Source organism: Antedon mediterranea, chromosome 5 (assembly GCF_964355755.1).
Source record: "Antedon mediterranea chromosome 5, ecAntMedi1.1, whole genome shotgun sequence".
NCBI classification, from domain to species: Eukaryota; Metazoa; Echinodermata; class Crinoidea; order Comatulida; family Antedonidae; genus Antedon; species Antedon mediterranea.
The window spans coordinates 9,164,242-9,186,207 of NC_092674.1; the positions used below are offsets into that span (position 1 = coordinate 9,164,242).

Here is a 21,966-nt window from a genome sequence, read left to right on the forward strand (position 1 = left end):
TCTGTAACAATGTAGACGGTTGTGTAATAGTAAGTGAGTAAGTAATATGTGGAGCTGTATGCTGAAATATGTTCAAAAAGGGCTAAAAATTCCCTGGGCCTTTAGCGTTGGAGGGCCACTTAGGGGGCTCAGGTCAATACGTTGTACCCATTACGCCACAATCATCATTTGCCTTGTAATAAAAAACAATATCCTTGTTCCCTTTTGTGATTGTATTTTGGTGCTTAAATTAATTTTCGTTTTTGTGAACAGGTCAAAATGGTGAAAAAGGGGAACCAGGTGCTAATGCAGATGATGGTATAAAAGGTAATAAGGGTTCTGATGGTGATTCTGGAGGTATTGGATCACCAGGTGTTCCTGGAACTAATGGAAGTCCAGGTCTCAAAGGTGAGTATTTTTAAAATTAAAATAAGAAAATTTACTGGAAAAGCCCACCCAATAATTTGAAAAGTTTAATAAAGAAACTATAAAAACTTTTTACAAAAATAGACATCATCAATCAATCTATGTTACAGTGGAGTAATAGTATTTGCCTTGCATGTCAACACAAACATACCAGTTGATGCAATTCAGACATTATTTACATCACTCTCATAGAAAACTATCACATCACTCTCAAAGTTTCTTTCATTTTTCAAAATTAATTAATTTTGTTAATTTTGTTAATTTTAGGCTTTAATGGATTGGTTGGTCAACCAGGCTCCATCGGCCCAAAGGGAGATTCAGGATTAAGGGGGCCTAAGGGACTACAAGGAGAAATAGGTCAAAGTGGACGTACAGGTCGCAAAGGTGTCAAAGGCATCAAGGGATATGTTGGATTGAGAGGTTTCAAGGGTGAAGAGGTATGCTAAACTCGAAGACATACTATAAGAAAGAGAAGGGTGTAGTATATGCAGTAAAAATGATATCGGTACCTAAATTATTATGAAGAATCACTGCATAAATCTGAACTTTTTTTTTCTTTTTTAACTGTATACTTAATGGCAATAAAATAAATACGGTAATTTCTTGGGAAAAGTTCTTAAATTGTTTCATACTATGATACTGTAGTATAAGAATAGATTCTTTAAATAAATATTGAAATGAAATATTAGCAACATTGATTTTATTTTTTTAGGGTGATATTGGGCAACCTGGATACAATGGAATTTCAGGCTTGCAAGGAAGGGACGGAGAAAAGGGTAAGATATATTGACATGTTAATTTATATAAATCAAAATTACTGAAAATATGACAATGCTTTGAGTATCAGTGGCTGGATCTCAATGGAGACATAATAACAAAAATAAAATAAGCAAAAAGCTAAACAAAAAACCCAAAAATTAGCAGAGCTTTCAAGCAACACTGGCGTCAGTGTTAATTTATATATATACATTTTTGTTGTGCCTCCATGAAAATCAGAGTACAATAACCATAGGACAATAACCACCAATCATGGAATGTACATTGTTACAGTAGGGCGGGAAAAAAACTCACTTAGTGGTTCGAGTGATGAATATCTTAAAATCTAATTGGTTGGTAATTTAATAAATAATTTGAAGTAACTTTGCTCCCTACTTCAAAGTAGTTATTACATTATCATCCTACTAGTGCAGTACTTGCTGCTTCCATTGGACTCTAATCTAACCCTAGGCATCAGCGCAATCTGGATGGTCTAGAAGTATGGTTCAAATCTGACCCTAGAATTAGTTTCAATTAATCTCATATGTGCTTATAAGTATATTTATATTATATATGTGATAATAAGTACAATTAGGTTAGAGTACCTGTAGCATCTATTCTATATTATATAACACCTAAATGAATTCCTGATATTTGATTGGACGATTGTGGGTCACATGGCATGTAATAGTACACTTTTTTCATCTATTCTATAACAATTTTCCCAATAGTAACAAAACAAAGCTGGTGTTAATTTTGTTTTACTTTTAAAATATATTTAATTTATTTTGCAGGTGAAAGAGGCATAAATGGATTTATTGGTTTCAGGGGTTCGAATGGTCTACCAGGTCAAAGTGGATTTACTGGACCAAAAGGAAATAAAGGTCAACCAGGAGAGGTGTTTTCAGTACGAAAAGGTCCAGCAGGTGATCGTGGATTTGATGGTCAACCCGGTTTTAAAGGTATAGCCAAAAGTGATATCTCTTACTTAACCAAACACTGGCGTAACAGGGGCTGTATCTTGATCTAGAGATCATAGACATAAAACTTTTACTTAAAAGCAAAGTTTGTTTGTTTCTCTACACTCCAACAATACAACAAAGTAAAGTGTGGAAGAGATCAAATAAGCAATGGTCGTTAGGACATGACCACCCGTAAAACAACACAAGAACTAGGGTATAAGAAAATACAGCATTAATAAAATTAACAGTTTAAAAAAAATTAAATGCGTAATTAAATAGAGATGTATAAAATGTATGAATAAAAGTGTGAACTGGACAGGGATTATTGAAAAATATTGTATAGTAACATTTCTTAGTAATTTTGTGATTGGCCGAGCGGTTAAGACAGTGGAACCGTAATCACGTAGCCATAACATCGGCAGGGGTTCGAGGCTCACTCACTCCATGGTTCTGGTGGTAGAACGAGTCTTCTCGGATAAGGACTATAAACCGTAGGTCCAGTGTACACAACTTGCTCGTGTGCACTTTAAAGAACCTAGTACATCTTTCGAGACGAGTAGGGGGTTACCCCGGTGTATTAGTACATTACAGCCACTGATCACCAACTGGGCCCTCTGGGAGATCAGTCTTTGACTGAAGAGGTCACCCAGTATAAAGATAAAACAAACAAACAAAACAAAACAAACAAAATACATATGTTTTTATAAAAATTCATTCTTTTAACATGTGTAATGCATTTAGTGTATCCAGTCCAGTTATGGTCAGTTGCTCTATATTGGGTGGTCCATCTTCATGGTGACTCTTAAATATGTTTATGGAAATTACAAAGACATAAGCAAAAAAGACAAAGAGTGAAAAATCATAGAGAAATGCCAATCAGTGTATAAGGGGTGGAGATAAAGATAAGGGAGGAAAAGAGACAGTTGATTATACAGTGTACGGGTTAAGACTTTTTATTAGTCGCATGGACGCGACTCTATAGTTCACTATGTCGGTCGGTCTGTCTGTCGGTCTGTCGGTCCGGTATCACTATGCGTTTTATCGCTTTCTGACCTTATCTTGATATCATCAGTTTAATCTAGCTAAGTCAATTTTTCACAGTATATTCCTTATGGCCAGGAATCGATGTGGTTATGTTTTCACGGTGCGCAATAAAAAATTACGCGGTCTACGCACGATTTAACGAAATCACGTTTGTAATCATATCTTCACAACCATGAATCATAATTAAATAAAATTTGGTACTCATAAATTTCAGGGCATAAATCATCATATTGCAATACAATTACGTGCGTAGCGCATGTAACGCATGCGTACGCGCGCTTCAAATTTTCGAAATTTATTTTCGATGAAATAAGAGTACGTTTCAGGCAATTTTAAGCGTTTACAAAATTGCCATGAGTGCGCAGATTTTTGCGCGCGTTAAATGTTATTGCGCACTCCTTTTTACCGATTTCTGTTTTCTTGACTTACTTTTCAACTCGAAATTACGTTATACGAGCACGTCAAAAGTGACAGGCTACGCACGTGTAAATTAAAAAATATATAAATGTTTTTGAACATTTCAACATTTTTAAACATGTTCAGTAATTTCGGTCAGTTGGTAGGTTGGTCGGTAAACACTAATGAGCACGCGACTGCAGCCATCTATATGGCCTTGTTTATTTGCATTTTTATATGTTTAGATAGAAAGTACCATACATACTTTTAATGGTAGAAATTACAATTCTTGTATTAACCATACATTAACATTTATTATCTTAAGGTGCAACAGGAGGTCCTGGTAGAAAAGGAGTAAATGGACTTCCAGGATTTCCAGGAACTATAGGCCCTAAAGGTCAAATTGGACCAAGAGGGTTCAAAGGTTAGTAACACATGATAACAAATCTTGTAGTTTAAAATTATTAAATTTATTTAACTATTTATGATTCTTTTATAATAATTAAACTGATTTAATATTTTTTTTTTTTAGTCCATAGATTATTTTTTCAATCTTAGTATAGCCGTATAATGCAACAACATTTTCTACAGTACAGTATAAAGGTTCCTGCATATGAAAAGTATATGTGTTTATGTGACAAAATGTGATGTTCCCATAATGGACATGATGATGTCATATCACTACCATATTTGAGCACATCACACTTTTTTTGTCAAACTAGATTGATATTGTAGACAGAGCTTTAGTTGCGTGATACTTTAATTCAAATATTTTTCTTATTTTTACAAGTTCCTCTTTTAACTACTGTTCTACTTTTACTTTGTCATTTGTCTAGGACCTAGTGGTGATGCTGGATACCCAGGTCTTACAGGGTTAAAGGGAGAGAACGGAATGAATGGTGAACCTGGTAAGGCATTTCAAAAAAATTCAATGAAAACAGTAGAAAATAATTTAATTTTGTACATCTTTATGTTTACGTTTTTCTACAATAAATACATCAATATATATAAAAGCACAAATGTCTCTTAAAATGCTCAAAGTCAGAATTGTTAATAGTAATTTTGGAATTTTTAAACCAATTTATTTATAGGCCCTGATGGACTGCGTGGGAAAGTTGGTGAAGATGGCTTAGATGGCCTGGATGGGCAAGATGGATTAGATGGGGCACAGGGCTTGCCAGGTTTTACTGGTCTTCTTGGTGACGTTGGAGACTTCGGTAAAAAGTTATACAGTATTATAAAACCTGGAAATAAAATATGAATAATCTTATACCAACTTTAATTCCAGTCCCATTAACATACAGTAATGAATACTACTACTATATAGCAAAACTCTTGTTATTTTTCTAGAGGTGAAGTGTGTTTTCAGTTTTTTTTATTTTATTTTTTTTATATTTTATTTCATACTCATCCAACAGCGAGTAACCCGCCAATTACAGGATGGATAAACTATTTAATAATTTCACAAGACAAACATAAACACAAGATGCTCTACATAAACAAAGACTTATTATTAAGTCTTTGGGAGTGGAGTTGTAAATTGTCATGAGAAAAAAACCCTGACTAATGACAGGACTTGAACCCAGGACCCTTAAATTGGTAGTCAAGCATCATAACCACCAAGCCACAGCTCCACTCCTGATCAAAGAATACAATATTAAATGAATGGATGAACCCAAAAAAGAAGAAAAAACAAACTCCAATAATGATTTAAATTATATTGTATGTAGGCCTACAGTAGTTCAGATTTATGTTAGATATGTAGTCTAAAGTTGGCAGAATGTTGTCAAAACATGCAGAATGTGTTGGGTTTGGGAAACCTAAAATTAAAACATGTGGAAATGATTGTCTGAAGTTGTGTTTTTGCGTTTTTAGGTCTTATAGGTCAAAAAGGCTTCCCAGGTATTTCTGGTGACCCAGGTAGGAGTGCAAGTTCTGCCATAGGGGTCAAAGGTGACCGAGGAGATGAAGGCTTTGCAGGTTTTGATGGTATGTACTAGTGTTATACTAATAATTGTAATTCTTTCTGTAGCTATAAGTTCATTAATTCATATTTCATGGTTTATATTGTCTACCTCTTGAAATTATTGTGTTTAGGCCTACTGATGCTGTAAATATTAAATTAAGATCAAATTAATAACAAATGTACCATTTACATTTTGAGTAAAATAGTGAATGAATTTGCCTAAGTATATTCATATATACAGTATATCTGACAATTATTTGAACAGTGAGAAGTCATTGATATAACCATCAAGAGTATTATCTCTGAAACGTATAAAACCCACACTATACAGTATTTTATTAAACACAAAATTCCTGCTGTATGGATATTAATATATGTTTATATAATTTAGTGTTTAATCCTACAACTTCACAGTTAATATACTAGTAAAAGTATTTAATGTATGTACTATTTCTTATGAGCACAGGAGGGACTGGTTTAAAAGGCTTTCGAGGATTTAAAGGTAGTCGTGGTTTCAAAGGAGAGCGAGGAGACAGTGGACCAACAATTAAAGGAGATCGAGGAGACATTGGAATTTCTGGTAACCCAGGTTTTGAAGGACCCAAAGGTAAATATTTTATAGCATTCGGTGAATTTGAGAGGTATTTTTTAAAAGTTAAAATGGACCTGAAATGGAATTTCGATTTTCAAGAAATTCACACATGTTATTTAAATGTATCAAATTAACACAAGCCCATACAAATAAAAACTAAATGTATAGTATTTTGAGAAAAAACGAAATTTTAAGATACCTTGGTAAATTAGCGAAAGTTACTCACGCCATTGCAATATTCTATTTCAACGGCCGTCGGGAGCATCTATATTCACGACGTCACATATACATACGACGGCGATATCGATCGAGAGCGTGTATGCCGCCCGATAGTCCGTGAATGATCGACGGCCTGGAAAGATACGCGAAGCGTTGACACTAATACTAATTCAATATATAATGTTGAAATATAGTGCCCTAAAATGTACTTTGTTTGTTCTAAAACCCGAATTTAGAAGGCCTAGGCCTACCTCCCAAACCTTTACTAATACTAGGCCTAGGCTAGGCGGTGCCCAGCGTGCGGAGTCGATCCACCCACACGTTTCATGTGCATCCAAAGCGATATCAACAACTTGCTGCTCATTGTCAAGCCAAAGTAAAATATGAATCAAATTCGTTTTCGAACTGCCTGATTCGTGAACAAATAAATTACCATCTCATATTACTAATTTAATTCTGCTAAACTATAAACTAAAGAAACTAACACATTTTAGCAGTATAAATTACAAACGAATACAAAATACACGAACGGAAAATATGGATACGCATCATTGCACACGGCGCTGTATCCCGGACAACGTTGCCAGGCTAACGTCGGTATTGCCAGAAAAAAACCGTTGATTTGGAGATTTTAAATCGTCATTTACTCGATGACTAACCGTTTATACGGTAATAATTTTATCTAAAAAAATTCTAAATACGTTTCTGCAAAAGCACAAGCATTTTTTAGAAAATACTCCATAGATTTCAAGAGTTATAGCCAAAAAACTGCAAATTGTCCATTGGAGGGATAGGAATATATTCGCAAAGTGACGTCACCCGCGAATTTTTTTGATTTTCAAATGGGGCTTTCCCCAAAAGGGCGAATTTATATTTTATAACAATATACATTCTAGCAACACCTAATAGCCCCCAAAACATCATTCTAAAATGAAAAAAATCGAAAATCCATTTCAGGTCCATTTTAAAGAATTTAGAGGGAAAAAAACACATAAAATAAACATTTGTAATACTGACATACTCTATTCATTGATTTTTAGTTGTGTAACTTTAGAATAATGTACATTTGTAATGTTAATCTCAGCAGGCTCTAAGCTTAGATTAACTTCTGCTATTTTTGAAATATTGTGCATGCATGTATTTTACAAAGATATCAAATCAAACTTAAGATGGACCATGCTTAGAATTTACTGTCTGAAGCACATTTTTTATTTCCAAATTGTCAGTGATAGTTTGACATTCGTTGAAACATTTTGTACTACAACAAAATAGGTAGTGTTGGAGACATTGGCAGGCAAGGTATACCAGGACGCGGTGCTCCTCCTGGACAAAAGGGAAACACAGGTTTCAATGGACTACTAGGAGCACCAGGAAGAATTGGTATGTTTCTGAATTGACCTCTTTTTAATTTCGCATTAGATTAAAACATGTTGTAACAAATTTGCAAATAGTAATTACATTTTTTTATTGAATAGAGGTCTAGTATTTATTTCCTTTTATAATATTTTATCAGGAATTGATGGATTGGATGGTGTTCCAGGAATCATTGGCAGCCTTGGTCGAAAAGGAGAAAAAGGACTTAAAGGTTTTCCTGGACGACGTGGCTTCCAAGGTATAAAGGGTCGACGGGGCAGTGTTGGTATACCAGGTAGGTTTGTTAAATGTAACATTGCTAGGGTTTGAGTGGGGTAGAGGAACCAAAAAGCCCCATAAAGGATTTTAATATATTCGTATTAATATATAAATAATAAAGAGCCAAACTACTGGGAAAAAAAACAATTTTGTGGCTGGATCTCAATGGAGATAAATTTAAAATAAGCAGAAGTAAAACAGTCAGAACAAATTGCAGAGCTTTTGGCCTCAGTGCAGTGCATATAATCTAAATGCACATCAGTATATATATATTCACTATAAATAATTAGTGTCTAGACAAAATCAAAACAATAGAAAGATCTTTAGAACAAGTTTATTCACTACGATTTTAAGGTAAAAATGATGAAACAAGATAGTTATTCAAGTCTATATTAACAAAATTATGATTCTATTGTTGTAGGTAATGAAGGTGACTTTGGTGATTCTGGTAGGCCAGGTTTCCAAGGTTTAAATGGTAGGAAGGGTCAAGAAGGTGAACCAGGCATACGTGGAAGTATTGGTTCAACAGGACCAAGAGGTAAGTACGAGTATTTGAACACAAATACATGTAACAAATTAATACATGGATCTTACTGAGTTGAAATGCTTTCACATGATTGATTGTACGAAGGCAACCAAATTCACACATACAAAAATATGGAACATATTGTAAAGCTCTGTCTACTCTATCAAACTTTATGGGACAAAAAAATGTGATGTGCCCATATATGGACATGGTGATGTCATACCATATTTGGGTATATCGCTACCATAAACTTTTTTATTGTTGAACTAGTTTGATAGTGTAGACAGAGCTTTACAATATATTTTCATTTTGTAAGATTTTTGTATGTGTGAATTGGGTTTATGTCAGTAGCTATCATATCACCTTGATTTGATTTGAATTTATTTGAAAAATCATTATAAAATATGACAGTGTTGGTATGTATTACTATACAGTTTATTAATATAAGATGCTTACCTTCCAGTCAGTGATTCTTGTTTATCCAAACATCTACATTTTGCAAATAATAAATCCAAGTATTCAGTTATAAGCAAACTAGTAGCAAAGTACAATTAACATTACCAGCTGGATAATCTTGCAAACATGGCGAATATAGTAACAGAATAATTGTCATGTCCCCTTGGCTGCTCTGAACAGAAAGCTGGTAAACAGGTAGCATGGAACCAAAATATAATCAACATTACCAGCTAGGTTGGGTAATAATCCTTTAGGCCTAAACGTAATGATATCCCCTGGTTGGTAGTGAACAGCAGACAACTGGTAAATAAATTCAAGTTTTCAGTCATAGGCAAACTGAAATTACAAACATTATCAGCTAGGCTGTGACTTGTAAACATGGGGTACATCTAAAACACAAGTTACCCATGGCTGCCTGGCTGCTACTGACTAGTAAAAAAGCAAATCAAGGCCATTGTGTGTGTATGCACTATGAACTGTTACGATCTTCAAATCTCTTCATTAAATGGGATAAAATCCCATTTTAGTGTGATTTTCTGTTTTGTATTGTTTGTTGTATATATGGAATTTTTATTCTGAAATAAAGTGATCAATCAATCAATATATAATTATAGCCAATATCTATGTTACTATAATAATATATTATAATGTTATACAACTCCAAACAAATAGGGTATCAAAGTGACCGAAATTTGTCTGGAAATGTTTAAAATTATTATTATATAAATTATCCGCCATCTTGGATTAATATAGTGGTTAAAATGGTGTCTGAATTCCCAACTTGATACATACTATACTATTGTACGCATACACACATATGGGGTATCAAAATGACCTCAATTGTATTGGGTATCTCACAGTATTGTCTGCTTTTTCACATAAACCGATTCACAACCCGCCACTGGTGGTACTCGGTCACAATGACTGACTGGCTAATTTGTTTATTGACAGGTTATGATGGTAATTCAGGTGAACCCGGTATTCCAGGATTTGGAGTAATACGAAACAAAAATGGAATGTTAATCGTCAAACACAGCCAAGGTGCTACAATCCCTAGATGTCCAGGTGGCGGCACATTGCTCTGGTCCGGTTACAGTCTTCTGTACGTTGAAGGGAATGACAAAGCTCATCATCAAGATCTTGGTAAGAACTAACATTGTTTAAAAAAAAGTTAATCATAAACACAGATTACACAAATGAAAATCATTGCAACAGGAAAATAGAAGCTACCTTCTTTTGTTTTCTGTTTTTCTTATTTATTTCATTGCCATATTTCTGTTAAAGTAATCATATTTTGAAATATTCTAGGTATGGCCGGTTCTTGTCTACCACGCTTCAACACAATGCCGTTCATCTTCTGTAACTTTGGAGGAACATGTAATTATGCCAATCGCAATGACAAATCATACTGGCTGGCAACCAGCGAATCTATCCCGATGATGCCAGTTGAAGAAGATGCTATTGAACCATACATCAGTAGGTGTGCAGTTTGTGAGACTACTGCAGCAGTGATGGCAGTGCATAGTCAGACAAGTCTTCTACCAAGCTGTCCTGCAGGTTGGAGATCAGTGTGGGATGGTTACAGCTTCCTAATGGTATGACTTTAAATAAATGTGGCACTGATTGCCCTAGTTTTTGTTGTCAACCATGTATGCACCACTGTCGAAGACTATGTTAATATCATTAAAATAGCAAAACTGTAATTGGGTGGTATGTTGTAGTATGTGTGAAATTATTTTTATATTTGAGATTAAAATTAGAATGACAAGTCCAATTTCAGGATTTTTTGGAAAAAGAGTAAATATTTTATGTTTTCATTTTACAGCATACATCATCAGGGGCAGAAGGTGGTGGCCAATCACTCTCAAGTCCTGGTTCGTGTTTAGAGTCATTCCGTGCGTCACCTTTCATCGAATGCAATGGTCGCGGACGTTGTCACTTCTTCAATAATGCGTTCAGTTTCTGGCTGAAGGCTATGAGTTTCGCTGACGATTTTGAAGAACCAGAAAGCCAGACAGTTAAGTCAGCAACTGGAACAAGTAATGTGATTAGTCGATGTCGTGTTTGCCAAAAACAATGATCTATTGTAAAATGGAGATTTCTTTAGATACCTATGCCAAACTTGAAAAAAACCTCAATATCATATTTTACAATAGCCAATTGCATTTTTTTAACAAAATTAATTTAGGTGATGCAGATACTGTGAGGTATACTCTAATGTGTATTATATAAAAATCAAAATTAATTTTCTTTTAAACATAATATTCAATTATGCAGTTTATACTGAAACCATAAAAAATTATATTTACATTTTCATTACCAAGGCATATATTTAATTGGTTAAAAATTATTGATTCAAAATGTATGTACTGTATAATTTATAAGGTATAACATGTCTACATTTCCTGTTTTTGAAAATCAGTTAAGAAAAAAATGCATATTTTAGATAAATATTTTAGTAATGAATTTTAAATGTATCAACAGTATTCTTGTATGTAACCTAAATTATCATTTATATTAATAGTGTAACATAGCAAATGTTTGACTTAGTACCAAATTATTTAGTTACTAGATTTAGAATTGCATTTATGATGTTTTAAATTTATTATCACGCTTACATCAAAGACATTGTATTATCGTACTACTTTTTAGTTTCATTATGCACAAATCGTGCTTTTTATTCAGTTACTAAATTACTGTTGTATCATGTAAATAGATTTGACGTTTTACATTTTCTATGCATTTAATTATTAAACACATAAGTAAAGCCACATTCACACTGAATGTCTGTTCAATTAGACTGGAATTGCTCTTTATTCTCGATCAACTTAGCCGAGTTTTACAATCAGTTTGAAAGAGTGTAAATTGGCTCATGAAGAATGACCGAGCTAGTTTAATTGAGATGAAAAGTCCAATGCTAATAGCATAGGTTATTACTTAGTAACTTTGTTATATAGAAGTCACTACATATTGGCCACAGTAGTTTATTTTACAAAACCTCTGGGTTAGTCTGTCTGATTGTCGCTCTTTGGAAGACTAACCCAAGTGCCAACAGGCAGCAGACTTTACTTTTGTGACCAAAAAAAAAAACACAACTGGAAAACACAACAAATGAAGAAGTTCCTCTTATAAATAATCATTTTAAACAATAACAGTTTTTTCAACAAAAAAAAGTCCTAATCAAAAATACATGTTTGTTTAACTAAATACTGTATAATTGTGTGGATTAATCAAAATATTTAAATAGATAACATAAGAAAACTATTTACCACATATTATTTTGAATCAACAGTAGTATAGGCACCATACATTAAATTGGTAACAAACAACTATTTCACCAACTTAAATTGGCTCAATACTCACTAATAACTATCGCTTTTATTTATTATCAATAATGTGATGTTTGTCAACATAGGTTTAAAAATATACATACTGTATTCCAGGTTAAACATTGGTGCTATTTTATATAATGTCTTTTACTTCATTTAAACTTTTGAGTAAATAATATATGCTGCATTCACTAGAATATGTAGAGGTAAAAATATGGAGAACTTGTCAAACTTAAATAAAAACAATACCATTTCATTTGTTTCTTATTTTGTACATCACTTCATTGATGTTGGCCCTTAAATGATTTGAATGATCAGAGGAACATCAATGGTGTAACGCAGAGACCGGAGGCCCTTGGCTTAGGGATCCAACGCTGGATGCCTCTGGCTTTTTTTCCTTTCTCGTAAGCTTTGGGGGCCTGGGTTTAGCCAGCGAGCACTCATAGTTATGCCACTGAGGAACAGTTTATATACCAATTCATTCTAATATGGCATGTGGAATTCATCAAGACTGATGCACAAAACCAGAACTAAACATACTACTTATGGTAAAGTTGATTTGTAATTTACTACATGTATTATGGCGATTGAAAAAGGTACAGGAGCAACAAAGACCTTTTGGAGTGTCTAAGCATAGAGGATGGATAAAGTGATATTGGTAGAACACTATATACAGTAGACATACTGTTGGGCCTCAAAGATGTCAAGTACGTGGTTAGTACCTTGGTGCTTCCAAAAAAAATAAATAAATAAAAAGAGAAACACTTATAATTATATTTTGTTAAACTTTTATTTACAATTAGTCAACAGCCAGTGGTATGAATTTCTAATGTTAAATACTCATTTTAAAGTAGCTGCTGTTTATGTCATCATCCATATTGAAAATTGTTCTTGTCGCTGTGTACTGTAATGTATTTGTTAAAACACAAGATGGCGTAATTCTTCCATTAAACAAAAATTCTATGATCTTGACACCTTTTTCCCTTTATACGGATGAATAAATGCAGGACAAAGTTGTATTTTTTATTGAGAGTAGCGTACACTCCCAATTTGAAATTATTATTAAATCACAACTGGTGTTTATTATCTTGTTTTCCAATCCTTTACTCTGCAAAACATATGCAATCCATGCATCACTCAAACTTGAAAATACATACGGAAGTAGTTGTAAAATTTCTACAATTTAGGCAAACAAAAGAAACCTTTATTCAGCTTTCGGTAAAGCTTCCAATCCCTGAAAAGAAAAAAAAAAGAGATTAAATAATTTAATTCATATAAATTATTGCTACAGTGCTACAATAAGCAATAATATAACATCCTTCGAAACCTAAAGCTCTGTCTATACTATCAAACTTTATTTATGTGACAAAAAATGTACTGTAATGCGCCCATTTATGGACATATAATGTCATATCATTACCATATTTAGGCATATCACTACCATATTTAGGCATATCACTACCATATTTAGGCATATCACTACCATATTTAGGCATATATAGAAGCAATAAATATAGACAACCTTTTAACTAAAAAAAAAATAATAAAAGGATAATAATAAAAGTCACAATTGTGTCAAAATAATGTGTGATCTCAAAGTCATTGTTGGTTAATTGATGAGAAATCCTTGAGTAGACCTAAACTAAAAAGTAATTCATTTTGTATCAGACCATTGCATACTACTAGAAACTGCTGTCATTTTTGACATTATTGGTAAATTCAAACAAACCTTTGTTCTCCATTCCAGGCCTGCTAATTTCATATCTCTCCTTACCATTGTATATTCAAATCTGCTATTTACAACTCTTCGTAGCTGGAAAAGATATATATAATCATTCATGAATTTGAATTACATACACATAGGCAAGGTAAGGTAGGCCGGCAAGGTAAGGTAGGCCTACTAGCTAGTCCTAGAGGCCTGACAATGTCAATGACATCTCTTCTTTTCATTGCAACTTGATTTATCAAAATGAAATTGAAGTTTAATTAATTAATTAATCCGCCTCTAGGCCTATTTACTATCTAACTGGGCCTATGCTAATCAAGCTAATTAGTTGGCTAGGACTTGCCCTAGTAGTAGGTCAGGACGGGTATTCAGTCAGAAGAGGTAGGTAGGCCTAGCTAGGGCCTACCTAGGCCCTAGACTAGGGGTGTCAGATGAAATCGGTCGCGCTTGAAATCGGTCGCGCTTGAAATCGGTCGCGATAAAATCAACTCCCGGTATTTTGTATGGCGCGCCGCTAGAGCTATACTTTTGATTATATCGGTCGCGTTTGAAATCGGTCGCGCTATTTTGTATGGATCGGGCGGGATGCGATGCATTTTTCGTTTATATAGATTTAATTGATATTTTTTAGGAACTAGATTATTTATGTAGATATTTTTTACTTGGTTAATAAATATTTATTATCAATCATTAAATTAATTTTTTTTTTTGTATTTCACAGGTCTTGGAGAAGGACTGTCTTTTCAAAATGGCCATTTCTAAACACGTTTAAATATTATATTAGGCATAATGTTATATTAGGCATATAATAATTTACCTCTATTTATATGTACTGTAATTAATATATTATATAGAGAATATACGTCTGTCGTGTCTTTTATTATGCAAACAATTAGGCCTACGTATGGTTTTAGGATATTAATGAAATATATAGATAATATGCCGTTATAAATCAATCTACCGGCCTACAGAGGACTATGATGTACAATGATAGATGTGCGAATAATTGATTGATTGAAATTTATATTTATACTGGGTAACCTCTTCAGTCAAAGACTGGTCTCCCAGAAGGCCCAGTTGGTGATCAATGGCTGTGATGTACTAATACTCGTCTCGAAAGATGTACTAGGTTCTTTAAAGTGCACACGAGCTAGATGTGTACACTGGACCTACGGTTTATAGTCCTTATCCGAGAAGACTTGTTCTACCACCAGAACCATGGAGTGAGTAAGCCTCGAACCCCTGCCGATGTTATGGCTACGTAATTACGGTTCCACTGTCTTAACCGCTCGGCCACTCACTCACTCACATAATAATGTATGGATAATGTGGACACGATTCTCAAAGAGGTAATCTGCACTGATATTTAAACATTTACTGTAGATTTACGAACGGCGTATGAATGCGAGACACTGAGTTGCACTTACTTAATTATTTACATTAAATGATTATTATAAATGAAGAAATAAAAGATATTCAAATTAAAATCTATAGTATCGCCGACGTATATACGTAAATTCGTATTTTTCATACTGTCAAATTATAGAAAAAGTGCTTTATTCGGAATTATTATGGATAAGCAAGCCTGTGAGCTACAGCGATTTTAATTGCTTTTGTTTTCCTTGCCTTCTTATATTTCCACGTGTCTTGATTTGGTTACCTATGTTTTAAATGTATTTCGATTTTAAAGGCTAAATAAAGAATGAATGAATGAACATGATCTCATAATCGCGTCGAGCATCTATAGCTCATTGGATCGTTTCACAAAAACACGTGCAGGAGGCCTATAGACGTTTCAAACATGGTTATTAGTAATAGACGTCATCTTTACTTCGCCATGGACAACGATCGTACGTGTTTTGTCCATGATTTGACACACTAACAAGTGCGTGTTTTTTAAAAAGGGGAAACTCCGTCAGCAAAATAACGTATTGTTAGAGGAAACAGCTGCACGATCATAGAAGGCGCATCTCCAATATGGCTTATTCGGGGGTTTATTTCAGTAACTCGTCTTTTAACCCTCCGCATATAATGATCATTTTACTAAAAACTATTTTAAACATTAGAGATAAAAGTATACACGTGATTTGCCTCAACAATAATCATTATACACTTAATATTATCCTACATAACGGATAGAAATAAAATAGAAATAAAAATAAGGTGATCGAATTGTATGTTGTTAACGACATGGATATGATATAATCTGCCACAGTATGCATAAGTATAAAAATGGATACGCTGGCTTTATGGGCTATATTGTAAAAATTATTGTTTTTAAATAAATTGTTCTCTTACGTAATTGTTTGCATAATAAAAGACACGACAGACCTATATTCTCTACATAATATATTAATTACAGTACATATAAATAGATAAATTATGATATGCCTAATATAACATTATGCCTAATATAATATTTAAACGTGTTTAGAAATGGCCATTTTGAAAAGACACAGTCCTTCTCCGAGACCTGTGAAATACAAAAAAAAATTAATTAATTTAATGATTGATAATAAATATTTATTAACCAAGTAAAAAATATCCACATAAATAATCTAGTTACTACTGTACAAAATATCAATTAAATCTACATAAACGAAAAATGTATATCCCGCTCTAGCATGCATCCCGCTCGATCCATACAAAATAGCGCGACCGATTTCAAACGCGACCGATTTCAAACGTGACCGATATAATCAAAAGTATAGCTCAAGCGGCGCGTCATACAAAATACCGGAAGTTGATTTTATCGCGACCGATTTCATCGTAAACCAGACTAGGCCTAGCTAGCCTATTATTATGCCTAGGTAGCCTCTATCCTAGCACTCTAGACTAGCCTAAACGTCTAATAAAGTAACTAGGCCTAGGCCTAGTCTACCTAGCCTCTAAGTAAGGCGCCTCTCTAAGTAAGGCTAGGCCTAGCCCAGGCCAACTACTACTAACTAGGCCTAGGCTAGGCCTAGCCTAGTAGCTAGGCCTAGCTAGGGCGGAGGCTAGGGCCTCTAGGCCTAGGCTAGAAAAAGTACACTTACTTTGCCTCCATTCGCTAATCTCTGCCATAAATTATTTCCCATACCTATAGCAGTTACACAGCCAACAATAATGAAAAATCCTGGTAAGATTTCATACCACATTTTGTTTATTTTATCAACTGATTTTCTCTCCTGCCGGTTAAAAAAAGAAGAACGAAACCGAACCACCAAAAGCTCAGTTGATGACACGTAATAATTGTTGATATGAATATCATCAAATAGGTTGTTCTTAAAGTAGCTTACATAATATAGGCATTTGAAAATAAATTTAAATGTTTAAACAATATTTCTTACTTGATCTGATTGATAATTTATATTTTTCCTGTTAAAAAAACGTACTTAACTAAAATATTTTATCATGAAATATTTTATGTCAAAGGGTAAAGGTTATGTAATGTTTCAATAGGTTAGTGTTATTTTTTGAGAGGCAGTGGCAACATTTTCTGAATTTATGCAAAAATGGTATGATATTTGGATTTTATTATAATCATACTTATTATTAGATATTTATTTAATTTATTTATGTTCTCCTTGTTTTAAATACTATCCTACATCATTTACACAGCACAAATTGAAATCGTCACAACGAGACAAGGTGAGGCAATTTATTCAGTTCACGAACACAGGGGAGAAGACGGCGATATACTGCCTATCACAACATGACTGGAGGCTGGACGTTTCTTCTGATAATTATTTCCAAAATCCAGATAGGTACTGCAGAGAACCAAAACCAGTCGTAGATAAAAAGCAGATTGAGAAATTATACAATCGATATAAAGGTTTGTATTAGCATAATAATAGTAAATTATAAATACAGTATTTTGATGATGTCTGATGATATGTGTTTTACATTTTCGTTAAATTCATTATGAGTTTATTTTCTTTCTTTTAGATCAAGTTGAGGATGACAAGATATTAGCCGAGGGAATTGCAAAGTTCTGTGATGATCTTAATTTAGATCCGACGAGTAAATTAGTTTTAATTGTAGCATGGAAATTTAAAGCTGCAACACAATGTGAATTTAGTAAAAAAGAATTTATAGATGGAATGATGGAATTAGGGTTGGTTTATTATTCTTTGTTTTTTATTTTTGGATAGTGCTATTTTCTTATGTTAAAAAAGTCTTAATGTTTTGTGTAGAGTAATGAAAATCCATATCTTTCTCAACTTTATTTTCCTCTCTTTTTTTGGAAACATGTGGTATGCAAACCTCATTTTACTTATGTGTATTCGCCATGCAAACCTTTAAATAATACTAATATTTTATCACGATCATCATCAACATCAAATGTTCATACAAGTCTACAAAAAAAAAATATGACAGGTTAAACTGCAAAACTGTATTGGAATATCAATTACCTACGGTTGTTTTAAGAGTGTAAAGTTACGAATGATCACACATGACATTATGACATTTTCTTTCTAATTTTTTTTCTAGATGTGATTCTATAGAGAAGTTAAAATGTAAATTAGGATCATTAGAAAATGAATTAAAAGACACAAATAAATTCAAACATTTTTATCAGTTTACGTTCAACTTTGCTAAAACTCCTGGGCAGAAGAGTCTAGGTAAGTTCAAATTTGTCAAATACATAAGTAATTGAAATTTGTATTTCAAGGTTAAAAAACATGATAAAAAATATTTACACACAAATACATACAAAAAACACTACAATATTATAATATGTAAAAACAGTAAAACGTGAAAACATAAAAATGTTAAAAACAGGACAGTACAAAACTGTTGATTTTAAACTTTGTTTAGAACAGTGCTGTCTAAATAACATAACTGGCCTATTATATGCCGTATTGTTATATACGTTTGTAATATGTTTGTCTTATAGATCTTGACATGGCACAAGCTTATTGGAAAATAGTTTTGGATGGCAGATTTGAATTTCTTGATTTGTGGTGCAAATTTCTAGAGGTATTAAAACAAAAAAATTGAAGATATTCAACATTATATTTTGAGCACATTATATTATATATTGAGCACAATTTTATATATTATTCTCACCTTTTGGGGTTCTTTGGAAAGTTTTTGTCTTTGGAAGTGTTTTTATTTATTTCCTCCATCCAGGAATCGCATTGTTCATAAACAATGACAAATTGAAGTGACACTTAAGCTATGTTTACACACTCTTTTTCTCTATCGAAGTTAAATGAATTGTTTCAGTCAGATTAGCTTGTTTTACTACGTTCAAAACATATAATCAGATATACTGTACTTCGGAAATCAGAGGTACTATTTCAAAGATACATCAGAGTTATAATGTAACTCTGATGATTCAGATCAGCTTAAATCCTTTCTATGTAACTTAACTCTAATATTTGTGAACACAGTTTTAGTACTACTTTTTTTTACTACTTTTTACTATATGTTTTTGGTTTCTATAGGAAAATCATAAAAAATCAATCCCACGAGACACTTGGAATTTACTCCTTGACTTTAGTAATATGATCACATGTGATATGACAAACTACGATGAAGAAGGTACGTTTTCTTATTCCAATACTCTCTAATAAGATACATTTTATACATCAGACAGGGGCTAGTTGCTATAATAAACATACTTTTTATACTTTTATTTTCTAGGTGCTTGGCCAGTTTTGATAGACGATTTTGTGGAATATGCTAAACCTATTGTACAGAAAAAGAGTACAACAGTCTAAAACTAATGACTCGAGAACTTTAACATTTCAATAATGAATTTCTTTGTATTGCGCCATCTGAATTTTCAATATAAAACTTTGATTTACTCGCAAAACTGTGTTTGTGTCGGGGAGGTATACATTACCAAAACATCTTTGACTTCAGTCATATGTAACGTATCTGAGACAAAAGGGTGGCAAGAATGATAGAGATGCGGTAGGCAGTACAAACAGAGGAGTAAATGAGGTTAGATATGACACCAGAAACGGATATCTCACACAAGAGACATGATTGGCCAACACCTTAAATATGGGCAGCTGAAGCTAGATAGTGGTGGCATGCATGGATATATGCATAACAGTACATGCTTACTACATCAGCCATGCTTACAACAGTATGCATACGTAGCAAGTTTCCATCTACATAATCATTTGTAGCTACTATGAAATAGTATGAAAAACTTCTATTGTATTTTAATGGTTTCAGTTTTGTGGCAAAAAGGCTACCAAACATATTTACTGTACTTCATTGATTAGCACTCTAAAATATTATTGTTAATTCACAAACAAAATTTCAGTGCCTCTTTCCAAACTTTGGACCACAAAGGTAGAGGTTGTAATCATAGTCTATCCACTTGTGTTCTTGAAGTTTTAAAAATGCATCTAACTGATTTGCAACCAGATATAACAATTATAGTTTTTCCATATAAATGAATCTAATCAGGAAAGAGCAAGATTACTGTTAATCCTGCTTTTCCCTGGTTTAATAGACATTACACAGTGATTCATTCATGAATTCTTGTCCTCTATTAAGGATGATTTAACAATTTTTCTACTTCAGTTATTGCAGTATCTAGATTTTGTTACTGCAGTATTGCATGATTTTAGTTTGTTTCAATCCAGTCAGTCACTGCAAAAATAGTGTAAAATATATATTACCTAAGAAATATTTGCTGACTAATTGCATTAACAGGTTAAAAAGTAAACAAAATGTAGTTACTGTCATGTTGTAACCAGTAGAATGTTGATATAATCTCCTGTTAAACAACCAGACTAAAGCATTGTAGATTATGTTAATATATCATCAACTGGTATACAGTATTTATTTTATGGTTACTGTTGCCAATAACATTAAGGTAATTTATTGACCCTAATATATAAGACACATGTCCCACCTATCTCACAATAACGTATCGCAAATAGCTTTATTTCGCAAAGGAACGTCCTTGCGCGACGTATGGTGGGAGGGGTTTGGGAGCAAATGCCACAATGATATGTACGTGATTTGTTGTTTGTACAATGTTGTGACGTGACGTTTGCTCCTAAACCCCTCCCACCATGCGTCGCGCACACTATTTGTGATAAACCTTATTCAACTATAATGTTACACTACAAAAATGTAACATTTTAGTGATGTTTGATGTATTCGTTTACTTAGGTATAGAAAAATAGAATTTTTCTATGTTCATGATTACATTCTAGTCAAGGTTTAGCATAAACTAGTTGTGTGCAGTGTATTTAGATACATGTTGCCCATACTTTTATCCAAACATTTTAACAATAATATAAGAAATATTTTTAGTCATTGGAAGTTATCATTATTACATTTATAATAGTATAAATTTCTTTATTTTGTGTTGCCAAAATACCACATTCAATTAGAATTTCCAAATTTTGTTTTTACTCACGAACGAATACAGAATTTCAGACTTCTGTGGGTTGATGACAAATTTCATCACTTTTTAATTTATTTTAAAAAGTATAATTTTGTTGAAACAATATTATAGGTGTGTTTTATATAAAGAGAAAATTACCTTTCATTCTACATTCAACTTACACTAAATCAAATGTTTTTGAAATATCAACATACTTAGTAATAAATTATTTACATTTGTGCTTCAGTAATTCAATTCAATTCAAACTCTCAGACTTTTCACAATTCATAAATTGCGAAAACCAAACCATATTGAGTATAATATATAAATATATATTTGTAATAGAACATAAACAAACAAACAAGAAATTGGAACAAACATTGCACATAGTCCAGATAGTTAACTAAATCAGACCCTATAGCAACATTTAGGCGGCTACTACATTTTTTTGTAATTCTAAAATGTATAGACCTATTTACAAACCATAATGAAATTGTCTGCTATAAAAAAAAGTGTAGGTTTCACATCTAACATAAATTTTATATAAAATCACAGAATACTTACAGATTGGGAATGTTTATTTATAATATGTAATGCATCCTAATAAATTGTACA

General features: G+C 32.9%; 2 protein-coding genes across 2 annotated transcripts in view; both read left to right on the plus strand.

The window, feature by feature from the left end:
• Positions 1-12,539, plus strand: part of LOC140050099 (uncharacterized) — a 38,214-nt gene extending 25,675 nt beyond the window's left edge. The window contains exons 27-41 of the mRNA XM_072095120.1: positions 253-387; positions 673-842; positions 1,118-1,181; positions 1,956-2,123; positions 3,889-3,987; positions 4,400-4,471; positions 4,655-4,780; positions 5,439-5,552; positions 5,996-6,136; positions 7,613-7,720; positions 7,854-7,988; positions 8,394-8,510; positions 9,906-10,097; positions 10,263-10,549; positions 10,780-12,539. Of these exons, the coding sequence (XP_071951221.1) occupies positions 253-387; positions 673-842; positions 1,118-1,181; positions 1,956-2,123; positions 3,889-3,987; positions 4,400-4,471; positions 4,655-4,780; positions 5,439-5,552; positions 5,996-6,136; positions 7,613-7,720; positions 7,854-7,988; positions 8,394-8,510; positions 9,906-10,097; positions 10,263-10,549; positions 10,780-11,034 (2,183 nt within the window). The 3' untranslated portion in view covers positions 11,035-12,539. The remainder of the gene's footprint in view (positions 1-252; positions 388-672; positions 843-1,117; positions 1,182-1,955; positions 2,124-3,888; positions 3,988-4,399; positions 4,472-4,654; positions 4,781-5,438; positions 5,553-5,995; positions 6,137-7,612; positions 7,721-7,853; positions 7,989-8,393; positions 8,511-9,905; positions 10,098-10,262; positions 10,550-10,779) is intronic.
• Positions 12,540-17,433: 4,894 nt separating this feature from the next.
• Positions 17,434-21,965, plus strand: LOC140049143 (DCN1-like protein 1). The gene is made up of 7 exons (XM_072093961.1): positions 17,434-17,506; positions 17,610-17,823; positions 17,937-18,105; positions 18,483-18,613; positions 18,889-18,971; positions 19,442-19,538; positions 19,641-21,965. Exons 1-7 carry the CDS (start codon positions 17,504-17,506, stop codon positions 19,715-19,717), a joined length of 774 nt encoding a protein of 257 aa, XP_071950062.1. The 5' UTR covers positions 17,434-17,503; the 3' UTR covers positions 19,718-21,965.
• Position 21,966: the final 1 nt, after the last annotated feature.